Below are 17,431 nucleotides of genomic sequence, written 5' to 3' on the forward strand. Positions count from 1 at the left end.
GAGGGTAATCGTTAATACAACCCATATATGACAATAATAGTCCATGCGTGACAAGATAGTGACTTTGTAGAGATACATAATTAAAGCAAGTGTGAGAAGTTTTCTAGCCCGGTAGAGGGAGCCCACTTTTCGTCCAACAGCCTTTAGCGTATCTTTTATATTATTTGCCAATGTTAGACCGAAGCATTTGAATGTTCTCTAGGGTTAGCGACAAAGAAGATAGCCTCCCTCTACCGCACTAAAAAATACTCATACCTGAGAGTATCCTGTATCTCTACAAAGCCACTATTTATCCATACGTGGAGTACTGTTGTCGCTACTGGATTGGTGAATCTACCACTAGTTTCTCCCTCTTTATCGGAGTCCAAAAAAGTCCCAAATCTAAGCAGTCCCGCATTATCAATTAAGCTACAACTCCTGTTCAATCAATGTATCTGTTCTACAAGTACTTTAATGGAATGAGTTCTAATGAAGATCTAGCACTCGTACCTCGTAGACCCAATATCAAACCCATTAGAAACAAAATCTGATTCTTTTTGCTATAGTTCTTAAGTGCATAAACGTCTTCTACTCTAATAGTTTCTTTCCTTGAACTACAAAATGTTGGAATTCTTGCGTTGCTTCCTGTTTTCCTGACTCCTTTTTTTTTTACACGGTGGTCACCACTTATCAAGGCCCGGAAGCCACTCAGAGATGAGGGTTATTGCAAGTACAGTACGTTAGTGTGGAGATTTGATGAAGTGTTTACTTAAGGGGGCGGTTCATTAGGAATTTGTTTACGTTGGACTTGAAGACATCCAGGTTGTAGTCAGGTGGGAAGCAGTCAGACGGAACAGAGTTCCACAGGCGTGCAGTTCTAAGAAAGAAGCTTTGTTCATGTAATCTACGTTTTGATTTAGGCACAGATAAAGAGTGGGGGGAATTTTTGACATTGGTTTCTGCTAGACGGGTGTTTTTCATGAAAGATTGGCGAGGGGGGGGGGGACCAGTGATTGGAGTTCAGACGAGCACCCGCCATGGAAATAACGATAAAACAAGGATAGGCTCGCAACGGGAGAGAAGTTGCAGGGAAGAGAAAAGGGCATCCCCCACTAAGCCATGAAATCTATTTTGTACTCTGTTAAGGCAGGATAGTTTTTAGCAGCTCCTGGCCAGATATGACAGCAATATTCCATCCTTGGACGTACTTGGCCTTTATATAGATAGAGAATTTTATCAGTAGTGAGATATCTTCTGGAGCGGTAGAAGGATCCCACCATCCTTCCAGCGACCTTGGCAACAGGCTTGATGTACGTATTCCATTTAAGATCAGGAGTAAAGGACAAACCCAGACGCTTGTCAAAACATGGGGCTTCTCCTAGACGAGAGCCATCCATTTCAATTGATGCCAGATGGGGATCAGAGCGTTGATGATGTAAAGATAGGAGTTTGGTTTTAGATGCATTAAAGGTAACCAGCCACATCTTCCCCCACTGAACCATGCGCTCGAGATCAGAGGAGAGAGAATCAGAGAGAACTTTGTCATTTACAGCCTTTGATGTGTTTCTGTAGATGGTCGTGTCATCAGCATAGATGTCAACGAATGATTTAAGTATGCGTTTAGGGAGATCATTGATGTAGATCAGGAAGAGAGTTCGGCCCAGGATTGACCCTTGAGGGACTCCAGCATTAATACTGCAAGCCTCTGATTTTTGCCATTGCCACTACTCTTATGAGCCTATCGGAGAGAAATGATTTAATGATTGAAAATCATTTCCAGTTATACCGTAGCTGGAAATCTTGTGAAGTAGGCCTTTATGCCATACCTTGTCAAAGACCTTTGATATGTCAAGAGCAATTGCCCTAGAAAGGAAGCCTTTGTCAAGAGATTCACTAATCCTGTGAGATATAACCGTTAGCACATCTGCGGTAGATCTTGCAGAATGGAAACCATATTGCGTGTCACTAAGAAGGTTATTTCTGCTGAGATGGCTGACTATTTCTCGATTTTATATGGATTCCAGCAACTTACTCATAACACACAGGACACTTATTGGTCTGTACTGAGAGGGAGATGACTTATCACCTGAATTCTTAAATACAAGGCATACTGATGAGGTTTTTCAGGGAGTCAGAAAGCACTTCTCATTAAGGCAACGCTTAAATAGTTTCGTAAGTAATGGAGCAAGTTCTGGTTGAAGCTTTTTTAACACTATAATTGGGATGCCGTCAGGGCCAGTTGCTTTACTGGAATCAAGGGTCTTGATTAGCTTGGCGACCTCATGCACAGATATTTGTATGTTACCTTGCGTGTTCTGTGTTATAGGAGGAAATATGAGGAGTTGATAGCCTTCGTCGCATAGGGTAGAATTAGCTGCAAAGTTCTTTGCAAATAGTTTGGCCTTGTCTGATGCTGACGAGATTACCTCTGGTCCATTGATAATGGTTGGGATAGAATGCACACTTCTGTTCAGGATCCTATTTGTTATTTGCCAAAACTGGTGGGAACCAAGCCCCTGATCAGCTACTTTGAACTTAACAGACTGGGCATATAGCTCTCTTGCATTTTTTATTACTCTTTAACAGTGATTGCTGGCGTTCCTGAAAGCAGCTTTAGTCTCAGTGCAACTATTATGTTGGTAGCTATGGAAAAAGTGATTTCTGTGCGCGATAGCAGCAGCACATTCAGGGGAGAACCATAGCAGGCTGTTAGGTTTTTGTTGGAATTTTTTAGATGGTATGAATTTGTCTATGCCTACAATTAACCATTCGGTCAGATCTGATACTATAGAGGACACATACTTTTTAAACATGGAATACAGAGGTAGATCAGATATGAATGTACGGAAACTATCCCAGTCAGCCACAGAGTATCGATATACAGTATGGTGGAGGAGTACGTCTGGGGACTTATTACATTTCATTTTTATCTTAACTGATACGATGGAGTGGTCGGAGGATCCTAGAGGAGAATGAACGGAACATGAACATAGCTCAGGGGAAGTTGAGAGAAAAAGGTCTAGGAGGCTTGCATATTGACCGGTAGTATCGGGCACACGGGTGGGCTCGCAAACAATCTGAGTGAGGTCATAAGCAATGGCAAAATCATGACAAAACCTCCCCTCATTGTCTGTCTTATTTGAATGGGTCAGCTATTCCACTTTATGGACGTTGAAGTCACCACAGATGTGGATGTTAGTCGAGGGATGTGCAGACAGGATCTGGTCTATTTTCTCAGATATACTCTTAAATATAGTAACTCCACTGTTATGGGGCCGATAGAGGGCAAATATAAATGCAGTGGTGTAAGCAAGTGCAACCCGGAAGCACATATAAGGTAAATTAGGATCTTCTCTGGAGATATCCCTGCCACATGGGAAGCCATTTTTAATGTAGGCACATATTCCATGCCCATGGCGGTCTTGGGGGTCAGATTTAGCTGTTAAGTTGGAGTATCCGTTAATTAATTATTATTGACATACAGAAATTTAAATATAATATAAGCAGACATCTTGCCCATCTCCTAACATAGTTCCTTTGAGGACATGGCCCCAAATAGTAGCCCCTTACACCCAAGTGCAATACTTTTTTAAAATTTCATTTTTACCCCAAACAAGGCACAGTGCCACTTTGGTGTAGGGGGCTACTATCAGGAACATAAGTTGCAGGGATACTATGTAGGGAGTTGAGCAGCAAGATATCTGTTGACATTACACTTGAACTTCTGAATGTCAGTACAGTTGGAAAAGCAGAATCCCGAAAGGAGTTCCAAAGTCTTGCAGTTCTGGGGAAGAAGCTATTGGAGTAGAAGGCTTTCTTACATCTAGGGATCTCTACTGTAAAGGGGTGGGATTTTGCTGCTTGTTGGGTTTGTCTAATGCCTTGTTTGGAGTGTAAAAGTGAGAAAAAACATCCCTCTGAAAGAGAGAAATGGAATCATCGGATGGAAGACCCCTTAAGATTTAATAGGATTCTACTTCAATTCGAAAGAAATGAAGCAACCTGCTTCATTGTGATTTAGAATCTGTCTGACTGAATATCAACATTTTATCCTCTGCTCAACGCTGCTGGATTGTATAGTTCAACTGAAACCTATTTTGTTCATAAAAATGTGTGTTGTATGTAACGAGATGCAAGAGAACATAAGAATGTAGAACTAAAATAGAATTAAGTGCAGTCACGTGATACCGACCTGCATCTCACTCTGATGCTGTTTCCGCTCTTGCAGCCTCGCCTTGTGTTTCAGTTGCTGCACGAATTCTTCCACCTGCTTCATCGTATTCTCTTCCTGAGTGCTCAACCGTTCCAGCTCCTTCTCCACCCGGCTGATCGGAATCACTTTGCTCGCCTCGAACCCTTTTAACAGTACTCGGCGCTCCTTGCGTGACGGCAGGTGACCCATCTTGATTTTACCTGGAAGGAAGAATTCTATACGGGGGATTAAATGCAGAGACTCACCGCTGGTGATTTACACCCCCATCCCTGTTTTTATTGATGAGGGGCGGACTATTAGTGTTTGCACGCATGGTGTTATTTTCGTAGGTATACTTTCAATAATGATGGGACGATTCCAATATTTTTCACGATTCCGATACAATTACCGATTGCGATTCCGACTCTTTTTAAATTTTCACATATAGAATTAGTATTTGCCTATGGAGGTCGGATTACCATAAAAAAACCTACGTAATATGTGCATATATTTTCGTAAATGTAAAACTAGACTTATGGGTGTGTCCTAAAGATTTTAGTTTTACTGATTCCTTCAAATTAATAAATATTTATAATTTCATCATTGATACGAGTCGTGGAAAATTAAATTTTCCACAAAAGCAAACAAATAGAAACAGTAAGAAGAATCGTTTTGGGCATTGGAAAATAGACACACATTTTTTGATTCCCGATTCCGGTTAATCGTCCTAAAAGTAATTCTACACACATCGTCAATCTGTCACGATTTTACTTTAAGTCGCATTTTCATATAAATGGACGCACCATATCTTATTAAGTACATCGTATCTTATTAAGTACATTGTCAGTCTGTTGGTCTGTCACGCTAAGGTTTGTAATAGCATTTTCATAGATAGGTACACACATAGAATGTATGCATCTAATTATAAACGCGTCCACATATCTATGAAATATATACTGTCAGTCCATACATCTATAACGCTTTGTCATGTTAAACAATGAAATTAAATAAATTCTTAAGGGAATCAGTTCCTGTTAAATTCTTAACGTTATCACATGTGTTGTTTCATAAAAAAGAATTTTTAATAGGTTACCTCCCCTTGCTAACTAAAATTAATTATCTCCCTTTGACTGTTGTGTCAATTATTTTCCAATTTTTTAACATAGCCACATCTTATTATGAAAGACTAATATTTTGGGGCAATCACCAAATACTATGAAAACGAAAAACGCTCTCCAGTTGTTTATATAAATTAGACTAGTATTTTCCGCATTCAAAACAGTTTAATAGAGTACGGATAGTTTGTTGCTTTATTAATCCACAAACGCAAAGTGTGAGAATTTATTCTCTAATAGGAGAGATTTTTTGGGAAGTCTGAACGCAACCGTTAAACAAAACACATTTATATACCATATTTATATACCAGTAATATGGTATTGTTTCTCATTGCAGAACGATGCGTCCACTACAACCACAGCTTGTAAAAGTCTTATCAAGTCGTTCTGTTTTTGATTTGATGGTAATTAACAAACGAGTTCACGCGAGGTTGAAGCATTACTCGTTTATATTCGACTGGAGAAAATATAACTTTTTATTAGACACCACGTGGTCGAAAAAGGCGTCAATTTATTACTCTAAAAGCCCTTTCCACCTTCTTCACGAAAACACTGATTTTCTTTTTGACATAGAGGTCACCACTTATCAAGGCCCAGAAGCCACTCGGGGATAAGGGTTATTACGTGTAGAGTAATCAATGGGATAGTATAGTATCGTAGTAATCGTTAGTAATTGAGATTCGACAAAGTGCCTTACTTAAGGGGGCGGTTCATCAGGAATTTGTTTATGTTGGACTTGAAGACATCCAAGTTGTAGTCAGATGGGAAACAGGCAAACGGAAGAGAATTCCACAGTCGTGCACGTCTAAAAAAGAAGCTTTGCTCATGGAATCTACGCTTTGATTTAGGCACAGATAAAGAGTGGGGAAAATTAATGACAATGGTTTCAGCTAGACGGGTGTTTATCGTGAAAGATTGGCGAGGGGAACTAGGATTGGAGCTCAGATGAGGACAAAAATGGATGGTCACATTCAATGATGCCAAGACTCGGCTTGTTTCCTTCAATTATTACAAGAAACCTTCTCTACCACCAATAGCAATGGTGAAGAACACATTACCTGAAAGTAATTCTTTTAAACTCCTCGGCCTAATGTTTACGGGGAACATGAACTGGAATATATACATTGGAAGCATTGCCAAGGCTGCTGCGAAGAAGGTAGGCTCTCTCTACCGTGCTAGAAAGCTACTTATGCCTGAAAGTATTCTGTACCTCTATAAGGCCACCATTCGCCCATGTATGGAATACTGTTGTCACATTTGGGCTGGTGCATCTGCTACTTGTCTCTCACTTCTTCACAGATTCCAAAAGGGAGTTGCCAACTGATAGGTCCTGAACTGTCATCTAGGCTTTACTCTCTGTTCCATCGATGAAATGTTGCATCCCTCTGCCTGTTCTAAAAGTACTTTAATGGTGAATGCTTTGACGAACTACAACCACTTGTACCCCCTCGACGTGAATACCCTCAACAAACCCGACAAGCAGCTAAATCCCACCCCTTCACAGTAGTGATCCATAGGTGTAAGAAAGCCTTCTACCCCAATAGTTTCTTCCCCAGAACTGCTAAACTTTTAAACTCCTTTCCGGGATTCTCCATCCCCAACTGTACTGACATGCAGAAGTACAAGTGTAATGTGAACAGACATCTTGCTACCTATCTCCCTTCTGCAACTTATGTCCCCGATAGTAGCCCCCTACTTCAAAGTGGTGCTGTGCCTTGTTTGGGGTGAAAATTGAATATATATATATATATATATATATATATATATATATATATATATATATATATATATATATATATATATAGTAAGTATAAGCTACACAAAATATTCCGCGTTTCATCCACTCTGGATTCATCAGGCTTATACGAGGATTCTGTGGTTGTCTCGCGTTTTTATATACTATTGGGTTTTTAGCTTTTAAGTTTCCAACGCACCCTTCCTAATCAGCCAATGAGCACACACACACACACACACACACACACACACACACACACACACACACACACACACACACACACACACACGCGCATATATATGTGTGCGTGTAAATTATAATTGTGGACATTATAATCAATATTTTATTCATGTACACACACACACACACATATATATATGTGTGTGTGTGTGTGTGTGTGTGTGTGTGTGTGTGTGAAAATTATAATTGTGGATATAATAATCAATAGAAAATGAACGAAGAAAATAAAAATGACTTGATAATAATGTTTTCTGATTTTTTTTCGAACGAAACAGACGTAAGAACTCAAAATTTATGGTGTATTTATGACGTGAAATGAATGCGTGCTTTTAGAATATTGAAGTTAAGTTTTGTTGTACAACGATATGTAAAATAGTTTGGTTGGTTGGTTGTTTTTGTTTTACGGCATATCAACCCTTTTCGGGTTATTTAATGCCGAATCCAAAGATTTTGAAGAAAATTTTTTTTAATAGAATATATTTATTGTTTTCACGTCAGTTTCTATTCAAACCATAGTTGGGACCCTAACAGGTACTACCACTCCAGGTCAGAGTGGACCTGGGAGCAATGGTAATTAAAGGGTGGCTCCACACTCCCTAAAACCCGCAAGCTGAGGCTTCGCCACTGGATATAGTTTAAGGTGATATCCAGGACCCCCATTGAGGGACTTTTACCCTCTGCAGGGAGGCAGTCGGCGTATTCTAATGCCCCATCGACAGGGCTGTAAAATAGTTTGGATACAAATTTAAGTTCTGCACGGTCGACATTAGTTTGTTGATTGAAAGAGGGGGAATTATAGAAGTCGGTAAATAGTGTCATTTAAGTTAATAAAGCATTGAATGAAAATATTGTTTAAGAAAATATAAACACAATTAAACAGATAATTTATGAAACCAAGTTCTTTCATGCCGGGTTACTATTTACGAATCTGTTTTTGTAAAAGTGAAGTTGCGTGAAAAGAAATGTGGAGTTTATAATTACCAGGCATTCCGTCTTTCTTAGGACATTGCGTTCCGGTACATACCCAGTTGCCACACGCGCAGATGCTACAAAAACGAAAAGGTGAAAATTTAATAAAAATGAATCAAATACCTTTAGACTGCATTGATATTTTGTCAGTTATATATATATATATATATATATATATATATATATATATATATATATATAATTTTGTCTGTTAGATATCTATCTGTATAATTATAAAACAACAATGACCTTGTAAGGAGTGATGTAACCCACTTTCCGGTTTACGACATTCGGTTGCGCATACGCGCATAAACATTAATCCATAACAGCGTAAACAAATAAACACAAATCTCTTCTTTTGCAGATTTTGATCTGCGCACTGAAATATTTACGTTATTATTTTGAAATTATTATTTAACATGGGAAGAGTGGGTGTGTTTTGCAACTATTCTTTATTACAACTATACTGTCGCTATTTTCTTACAACTAAATAAATTTAACCCGTTGACAAACATCAGAACAATTGTAGTAAAGCCAAGACTACTACTACTACTACTACTACTACTACTACTACTATCTATCTATATATCTATCTATCTATCCGTCCCTTTTCCTTCCTTCCTTGTTTTTTTATTTTTTGTTTTCATTTCTAGATCCAAAATATTTGTGTAAGAACGGTGAATTTGTTGACGCATTTACTAATCTGTTTCAATATTAGTTTTATTTTATTTTATTTATTTAGGTTTTATTTTTTTGCTTCAGGTTTTATTATTTTTTTCTAGATTTTAAGTTTCTTTAACTTGGTTGAAGGATTCCAATATGGGTTTTTCATTCCTATATTTCTCATCGGTCGGTTTATGTGCGTTTTTGCTGCTAAATGACTTTCGTCGGCGTTCGATTCGTAGGTAAATCATGTTTAATTTTTGATTTTTGAGCGATTATTCGGAAAAATAGTTAACTTTACACGAATAGGGGAGGAATTTTTTTCATGTTTGAGTGATCCGTCCGTGATTTTTCATTTTGATATACCTTCATAGAAATGTTTCTGTTATGTCAAAAAAAACCCTATTTTCTTTACGTCACAAGTGTCACGCTCATACATGAATTCCATAGCTAATATAACATACTGACCCAACGGGTCACGGGTAGTCTAATAATATTATAAAACTCTGTATACATTGCTTGCATGCATATTGCCCATCTTTTAAAAAAGGAATGATTAATATATATATATATATATATATATATATATATATATATATTACGTGCATAAAAGTATACCTATGGACATGCATTTTTCTAGCTTTAAGCCCTTATCAGCATTAGCTTTAAGTCGTTATAAGCATAGGTTAGGATCGACAGTCTGGTATCATACAAATGTGCCACGATGAATAACCACTTGAATGCACGTTTTTTTTATCGCTTTGAAATTTAAGATTTGTTGTTAGCGTTTTTTAGTGAAAAAATGAAAGTAAGATGCTAAGAAATGATGGTAACTGGTTGCATATTTTAGTTTCGATTCTAAATGATGGCACCCACGTCACACACACACACACACACACACATACACACACACATGTATATATATATAAATGTATTAGTTTTGATCTCACTACTCTATATTAGGTTTAATAAAATAATCGATAGAGAATTGTTTCTATAATGGTAAATATGTAATTTGTATGAATAAAAATGTTACATTAAAGCGCATAAAAATATATTAAAGCTAGTATATATATATATATATACACACACACATATATATATATATATATATATATATATATATATATACTAGCGGGGGGTACCCGGCGTTGCCCTGGTTTACTAGAGGCGTGTATGGTTGGGGAGGTGTAAAATGAAAACAAAGCGAAGTCATAACCCTGTTTAAATAATTGTAAAACTATTTAAAATATCGTGTAAGAAAAAAAAACAATTAAAAAAATGAACGTAATGCAATACGGACGGTCCGGTGGTGCCCGTGTGTTTGAAAAATCCCTAAAAAGTTTGAAGGGAGGGGGGTCGAACTCGAATCATTGAGGCGAAAGCGCCCCCCCCAAAAAAAACAAATAATAAATAATAATAAAAAAATTAAAACGTGATGAATTAAATAAAAAGTGAATTAGGTCAAATATCAATTCCGCAGTGAAGTTTGTTTTAGAGTCGTTAAAACCAGAAGTAAAATCCGGTTAGTCTCGCAGATTGCGTCTTACACTAATGAAAAAAAAACAAAAACAAAAAGAAAACAATAATAGTAATCGCGTTTTCGCGTTTTTTTTTTTTTTTAATTTTTTATTTCTATTTTATTATGGAAAAAACAGAAAGCATAAATCAGAGAAAGAAGATAAAAAAAAGAAACGGCATAAGTAACCTTGTACGATTCCAAACCGGTGTGTTTCCTCGTAGTGTTCCTTGTGAACGTATCCGCTGCAGTGTAAATGGGGAGAGAGGAGGAATCTAATTGAGAGAAAAGATGTTGCAACTTCCATTGAATCTAAACGATTTTGGCAGTGGATTCTCACCGGAAAAAATATAGGAATGTACCATTGTCGAGGAATTGTAGAGGTAATAGCCTACAGCAAACCTCAGATACTGTGCTACAATCTGTACGCATTAATGTCATGATTTTTAATCCTATTAGGTCAAAGTTGGAGGGGAAAAATGGGTTCATTATATTTATATAGATAGAAAGAAGAAGATAGATAGAAGAAAGATAGATAGATAGAAGATAGATATAGATAGAGAAGATAGAAGATAGAAGAAGAAGAGAAGAGAAAAAGAGATTAATTGCTTGCTTTCATTGGAAATAGATATCGTTTACTTTTCTTTTATATTTATAATCCATAGCATAGGGTCTATTTATGTAGAAATATGCCTATGAAGTAGGCCGGAGTGTACATCGGTCGTTTAAGAGACTAATTTGAAGACAAACGATATAAATTATGATAAAATTTCTGATGAAAAATGTAAATAAAATAATTCATGTAAAAGGTAAATTAATAAAAGTTTTCGTTTCCGAAATCCATGAGGGGGGGTGAATAGTTGCAAAATTCTTACCAAAGAAAGCAAAAACAAAAACAAAATGGACAAATGAAACTTGAAGAACTCACCAAGTATTACAGCTGACTTTTGTTTCGGCTCCGTCTTTGTAAAGCCGACCCTCTAGCGAACATTCTGAAAAGAAACAAAACAAACATTAATTTATTTCATATGCATGTCAGCCGCGTGCGTGCATTCATTTGTCTGACAACGTAAAAATTATTTGATATCATTTTTAAAATAATTGGGAGATGAAGGATTATAATATGAACTTTCACACTCGATGTTTTCAAACCTATATTTTCCCAACTACACCGTTCAGCTATTTACTAAGTTGACTCTTAAAATAACACTCGTTACAAAGATAGGATATACGCATTTGAAGTTTTAAGGGGATTCTGTTCCAATGCGAGGCTCATTGTTTGTAAACAAGCGGTTTGAGCACTATAAAAGTGGTGGACAAATGTTTGTTTAAGATCGACATTTGTTGAGGTTATTTATAGGCGCCGTTTCCGTGGGTCGATGGTTAGAACTGCCGAGTGCCAGCGCGATCGTCCTAGGTTCAATCCTCGGCTTGGGAGAGGTGCTAGTCTAACCGCATTGGCGAGACAGGGACAAAATTGCTAATCGCCCGAGGCGCCCTCACCGAGGAATGCCGACGGGGCTGCTCAGGCGCTTTTTGCAGGTCAGACTGCCTCTCCTCGGGGATGCTGACTTCTCAATCCCACTCTCCGACCTCGGTGTCACAGTTCTTGCAGTGGGAGAGAACTAAATTTTTTTATATACAGAACACAGGCCAGAATCAGAGTGTAGTATCTGTTCTGATGCTACACTCAAATGAATTATTGTTCTTAATCAATAGAGGGGAAAACTTTTTATATTAAGGCAATTTCATTTTAGCCTACTTCCAGAGTGCCCCTTTTTGGGGAGCTGATTATCCCCCACATTAAAAACAGCCTTGTGTGATATTTTGCTTTCGTGGGGAAGCGAATAAATATATAGACAGAACTCGGACGATCTCGAGTGAACCTTGACCAGAAATCCTACTTTACCACTTACATGTTTTTCTCTAGAATATTTCATGCATAAGCGTTCATAAAATAGATTATACTAGCAAAAACCATGGAAATTCCACAGTGGTTGCATATATTTTAAACACATTATAAGTAAAACGAAAAAAAAAAACAACAAAAAAACAAAAAAAAAACAAATAACGACTAATTTAAAATAATTTTTTAGCAAATTCTTCTTAAAACATTTAAAGCTAAAAATAACTGATTGAAAATTCCACACACAACATGTTGTTTTGTTTTTTGTTTTTTTTTTTCTGGATAATTTTTGTATAAATTATAAAGAAACATGTGAATACAGATTTAAAAAAAAATCCAAATAGAAACTATAATAAAATAAAACTCAACATGACTTTTTAAATTATAAAATAAAATAGCCAATATGAAACCGTAAACAGACAGCCATGTTTTTTTTTTAATTTCATAGAGCAAACGGTTTTAATGATTTTTAACTGGTAAAGAACGACTGTAAAGGGAGGTAATTCGTTTCCCATTAATTAATTTTTGAGATGACGATGTTTGTTTTTGTGACACTGGACGTATGGACAAGTAAATTAATATCTAGATAGGGTTATGCCCTCATAGTTCACCTTAAGTGCACTTAAAATTGGCGAATAATTCTATTGTATTCTAAGGTAAAGTTAAATCTCTAATAGACTTCTAGATGATATAAATTCTTTAATCCTTTATAAGGAATACACAGACATTATATTTGCACAAAAACAGACTTAGAAAGCGGTGTTAATATAGAGATATTGATTAATAATAAAATAAAATAAAGCTAACGGTAATGCAGTTCTTATCTCTTGTATTTTATTTATTTTGTTACGTGTTTAATTATGTTTCTGTTAATTCGTATTTTTCTTGCGGTTATTTCTTTGACATAATATTACCTATAATATAATATTTCTTATCCTTGTTGGTATAAAAATTGCGTCTGATATTAGAACTTCGTTTCCGTTTGGAACTGTATGCTTTGTGTCCTATATCAAAGTGAATGTTGTTTCATATCTTTTGTTTGTTACTTATACAATATTGTTTGGAATTCTGAAGACTCGTAAAAGCCTACGATATATATATATATATATATATATATATATATATATATATATATATAATTAAGTAAAACTAACACTAGCAGAAATAATAATAATAATAATAATAATAATAATAATAATAATAATAATAATTAATATAAGCCTGAAGAGTCCTAGAGTGGAAGAAACGCGGAATATTCAGTGTAGCTTAATCGCCATAATTATAAATTACAAACTAGCTCTACCTACGCATTTAGCACTTTTGAAGTAAATACTTAAAGCTTACGCATAAATCTATACTTTTGTATATTAATTTTATGTGAGTAAATTAAGTAGTTATATATATATATATATATATATATATATATATATATATATATATAAGCTAGATAAGACACTGATAGAATTCAGACGAATAATCCTGATAGATATTACTTAAAGAAATACTTTCAAGGAGATCTTAGCCAAAAAAGAAAAGCTCAATATAGAGCAATATATAAGTTTCGTGGATAAATTTTAAATTCTGAAAAAAAAAACAACATATAGACACATATATTCGATTTAAGAATTTATTGCTTGACAAAAGGAATATATAGAAGAGGTTATTTTAATTTCCTTAATCCACAGATTTTCAATAATGGCTCATATCATCAGAGGAAATGAAATGCGGTTAGCAAAATGTTCAACTGCGAATAGACGCTATTTTGCTTTTCAGCACATATATTGAAAATAGTTTTTTGAGTGTTGTAGATAATTATATGGAGAAAATTATACGAAAAGAGAAGTTGATAAAACATGGGTAGTCCAATGTCATTCGGGGTTATAAATCCGGGTGGGCAGAAAATAGGCCCATGACCAATTGTGCTGAAAAGCAAAATAACGTCTATTCGCAGCTGAACATTTTGCTAACCGCATTTCATTTCCTCTGATGATATGAGCCATTATTGAAAATCTGTGGATTAAGGAAATTAAAATAACCCCTTCTATATATTCCTTTTGTCAAGCAATAAATTCTTAAATCGAATATATGTCTCTATATGTTGTTTTTTCAGAATTTGAAATTGAACCACGAAACTTATATATATATCTATATCTATCTATCTATCTATCTATCTATCTATCTATCTATATATATATATATATATATATATATATATATGTGTGTGTGTGTGTGTGTGTGTGTGTGTGTGTGTGTGTGTGCGTATTGGTTGGATCGATTGGTTTCCTAAACGCAAATCCAATGAAACTCGGGTGATTATTAAAGAGTGCTCAATGCAGGACAGAGCTTGTACCTAGTCTGTTTATTATACAATCATTATTGTTCACATATATGTAATTTTGACTCTCGTTTCCATATTGATTCTGTTTTTGACCTGATGAGGTGTTATCCTTGAAATGGAATTCCAGTAAAACATGCATGCACATATGTCCGCTACTTAATTGGCTGAAAAATGCGACGCTCGCCCTTTGTTTATAAACAAAACGGTTAGAGCACTATACGAGTGGTGGACGGATATTTGTTTAAGTAGACATTTGGCGAGATTATTTACGGGCGCCGCTCCCGTGGGTCGATCGTTAGAACTGCTGACTGCCAACGCGATGGTTCTAGGTTCAATCTTGGCTTGAGAGAGGTGCTAATCTAGCAGCACTGATGAGTTTTGATACAACGAAACAGGACTGTATGTTGATGACTCTCTCTCTCTCTCTCTCTCTCTCTCTATATATATATATATATATATAGTCTTTGAAATTTTTAACATTTGAAACTATACAAAAATACTTTTTATCATTCGTTAAAAAAAAACCCATCTAGTCAGTAAGTCATTTAATCACCTGCAATCACTGCATCAACTCTCTCGAATTTACTATAATACCAATTTTTTTTTATTTTTCAAGGGATCATCAGTTGTTTACCATGAAACACTGTTTCGGGGATTTAAAAACAAAACAGTATATTACATCATGGCTCCCCAGCAGTGTTGATCAAACACCACCACCCTTAATCTTAGGAAGAAGACATGTTACAAAAATTTGATCCAATTTCCTATTCTTAATTGCAATTACTAACCTTTTCATAGTATAAAAATGAATTTCTTATATATATATATATATATATATATATATATATATATATATATTTCCTCCAAATCTCTGGCCTTGATGGAGGAGAGACTAAAACTTGCTGCTATGGTTTCAAATGATCTGAAATAACAGCAAGGGGAGACTTGATTCCAAATATTTTTCATATGTTATATTTCCCCACTTTTGGAAATAGGGTAAAATATATAATATAATGAATATCTACAGTATCAAATAGTCCTTATACACTGTGAAATTAACTTTAGGTATGAAAACCAAAGAGAGAAGGTATAACATATGAGACATACTTGGTGTACGAGGGGCGTGCAATAAGTAATGCCCCTGACCTACTTCACATAGCAGTAGAGCAACGAAACTTGGCACAGTTATCTCTACATAGGAACCACCCAGAGTTATGCATTTCTCCCATCGTTTGATGCAGATCTGGAGACCGTTTTTCTAGAACACCCCAGGTTGGTCCTCCAACAATGACGTGACTTCAGAAATCAAGGCTGTATCATCTGGGAAACGCTTTCCTTTAAAAAACAACTTCATGGCTGGGAAGAGGTGAAAGTCAGAGGGTGGAAGCTCAGGAGAGTAGGGAGGATGAGGAAGGATATCATAACCTCACGCCCGTGCTTCTGATTTGGCGATATGCGAGTTGTGGACCGGAGCGTTGTCCTGTAGGAGGAGGATACATTTGCTGATCTTGCCCCGCCTCTTGATTTTGATAGCTTCCCTTAATTTCTTCAAAAGTGAAGCATAATAGGCTCCTGTAATTGTGGTACCCTTTGCCAGAAAATCTGTCATCCCTTCTCCATCCTGGTCCCAGAAGACTTTGAGCATGACCTTGCCAGCGGAGGGCTGCACCTTTGCGTTCTTGGAGGTGGTGAGTCCAAGTGCTTCCACTGCATTGACTGCGCTTTGGTCTCCGGATCATAGTGATGGACCCAGGTTTCATCCTGTGTAATCAGTCTTTTGAAAAATTTTGACTCATCTTCTTGGCACACCTCCAAATCCATCCTCGAGCACTCGATGTGTTCTCACTTCTGGAATGGTGTGAGCAACCTGGGAATCTATCTGGCAGACACCTTATGCATATGCAAATGGTCATGAATGATAGTTTCCACAGATCCTGTACTGATCTTGGCATCTTGGGCTATTTGGCGAATAGTAATGCGCCGATCTTCCAAAATGGCAGCCTCAACTTAACGGACAAATGCCTCATCAATGGCAGAAGGGGGGCGACCAGGTCTGGGAGCTGTTTCCACAGACCTCTGGCCATGTTTGAATTCACGATGCCAGCGTTTTACAAGGTCATATGATGGGGCATTATCACCATAAGTTTCTTTCATTTCATCAAAAGTCTCCTGTGGTGTGCGTCCTTTCAAATACGAAAACCGGATCACTGCTCAACATTCAACAGGCTCCATTTCACACCTGCCTCAGTTCAAACACCTGTAAAATAGAAATCACAATTAGTTCAGAGCTGTAATTTGCCACGTTACCCGTAGAGATATAAATCATCGCACATGCAAAATTTTAGCTAGATCAGACAATTGGAAGTGGGTCAGGGGCATTACTTATTGCACGCCCCTTGTAAAGTCTCCCCCTTGCTATTGTTTCAGATCATTTGAAACCATAGCAGTAAGTTTTAGTCTCGCCTCTATCAAGGCCAGAGTATTGAAGGAAACATCAGATATTTTGTAATTCATATGGAAAACTAGGAAAACAAATGACTACGATTGAAACATTTTATGGTTGTAAAAACGTGCCAAAAATAAGCTCTGGATGATCCTTTTAATGTGCGACCTTACGGGTAAATGTCACATAGCCCACTATACATTTCAGGTTATTACCTTTCCAACAAGCCTTCTATTTGTTAAATTCTGATCAATAGTCGATCAAATTTGGAACTTCTTAAATTATCAAAAGGGTAGTATATATATAGTCATCCACATGCAGTTTCTTTTCGT

At 36.5% G+C, this 17,431-nt stretch overlaps 1 protein-coding gene across 5 annotated transcripts in view; it reads right to left on the minus strand.

Moving 5' to 3' along the window:
- The window catches only part of LOC145278893 (follistatin-related protein 1-like), a 762,811-nt gene that overhangs the window by 650 nt on the left and 744,730 nt on the right, over positions 1–17,431 (minus strand). For all 5 annotated transcript variants that reach the window (XM_080130700.1, XM_080130698.1, XM_080130699.1 and 2 more), the window contains 3 exons: positions 11,341–11,404; positions 8,243–8,307; positions 4,172–4,407 (listed from right to left, as the gene is read on the minus strand). In XM_080130700.1, the coding sequence (XP_079986826.1) occupies positions 4,172–4,407; positions 8,243–8,307; positions 11,341–11,404 (365 nt within the window). The remainder of the gene's footprint in view (positions 1–4,171; positions 4,408–8,242; positions 8,308–11,340; positions 11,405–17,431) is intronic.

This window comes from Euprymna scolopes, chromosome 1 (genome assembly GCF_053919585.1).
Source record: "Euprymna scolopes isolate OS-2025 chromosome 1, ASM5391958v1, whole genome shotgun sequence".
NCBI lineage: Eukaryota > Metazoa > Mollusca > Cephalopoda > Sepiida > Sepiolidae > Euprymna > Euprymna scolopes.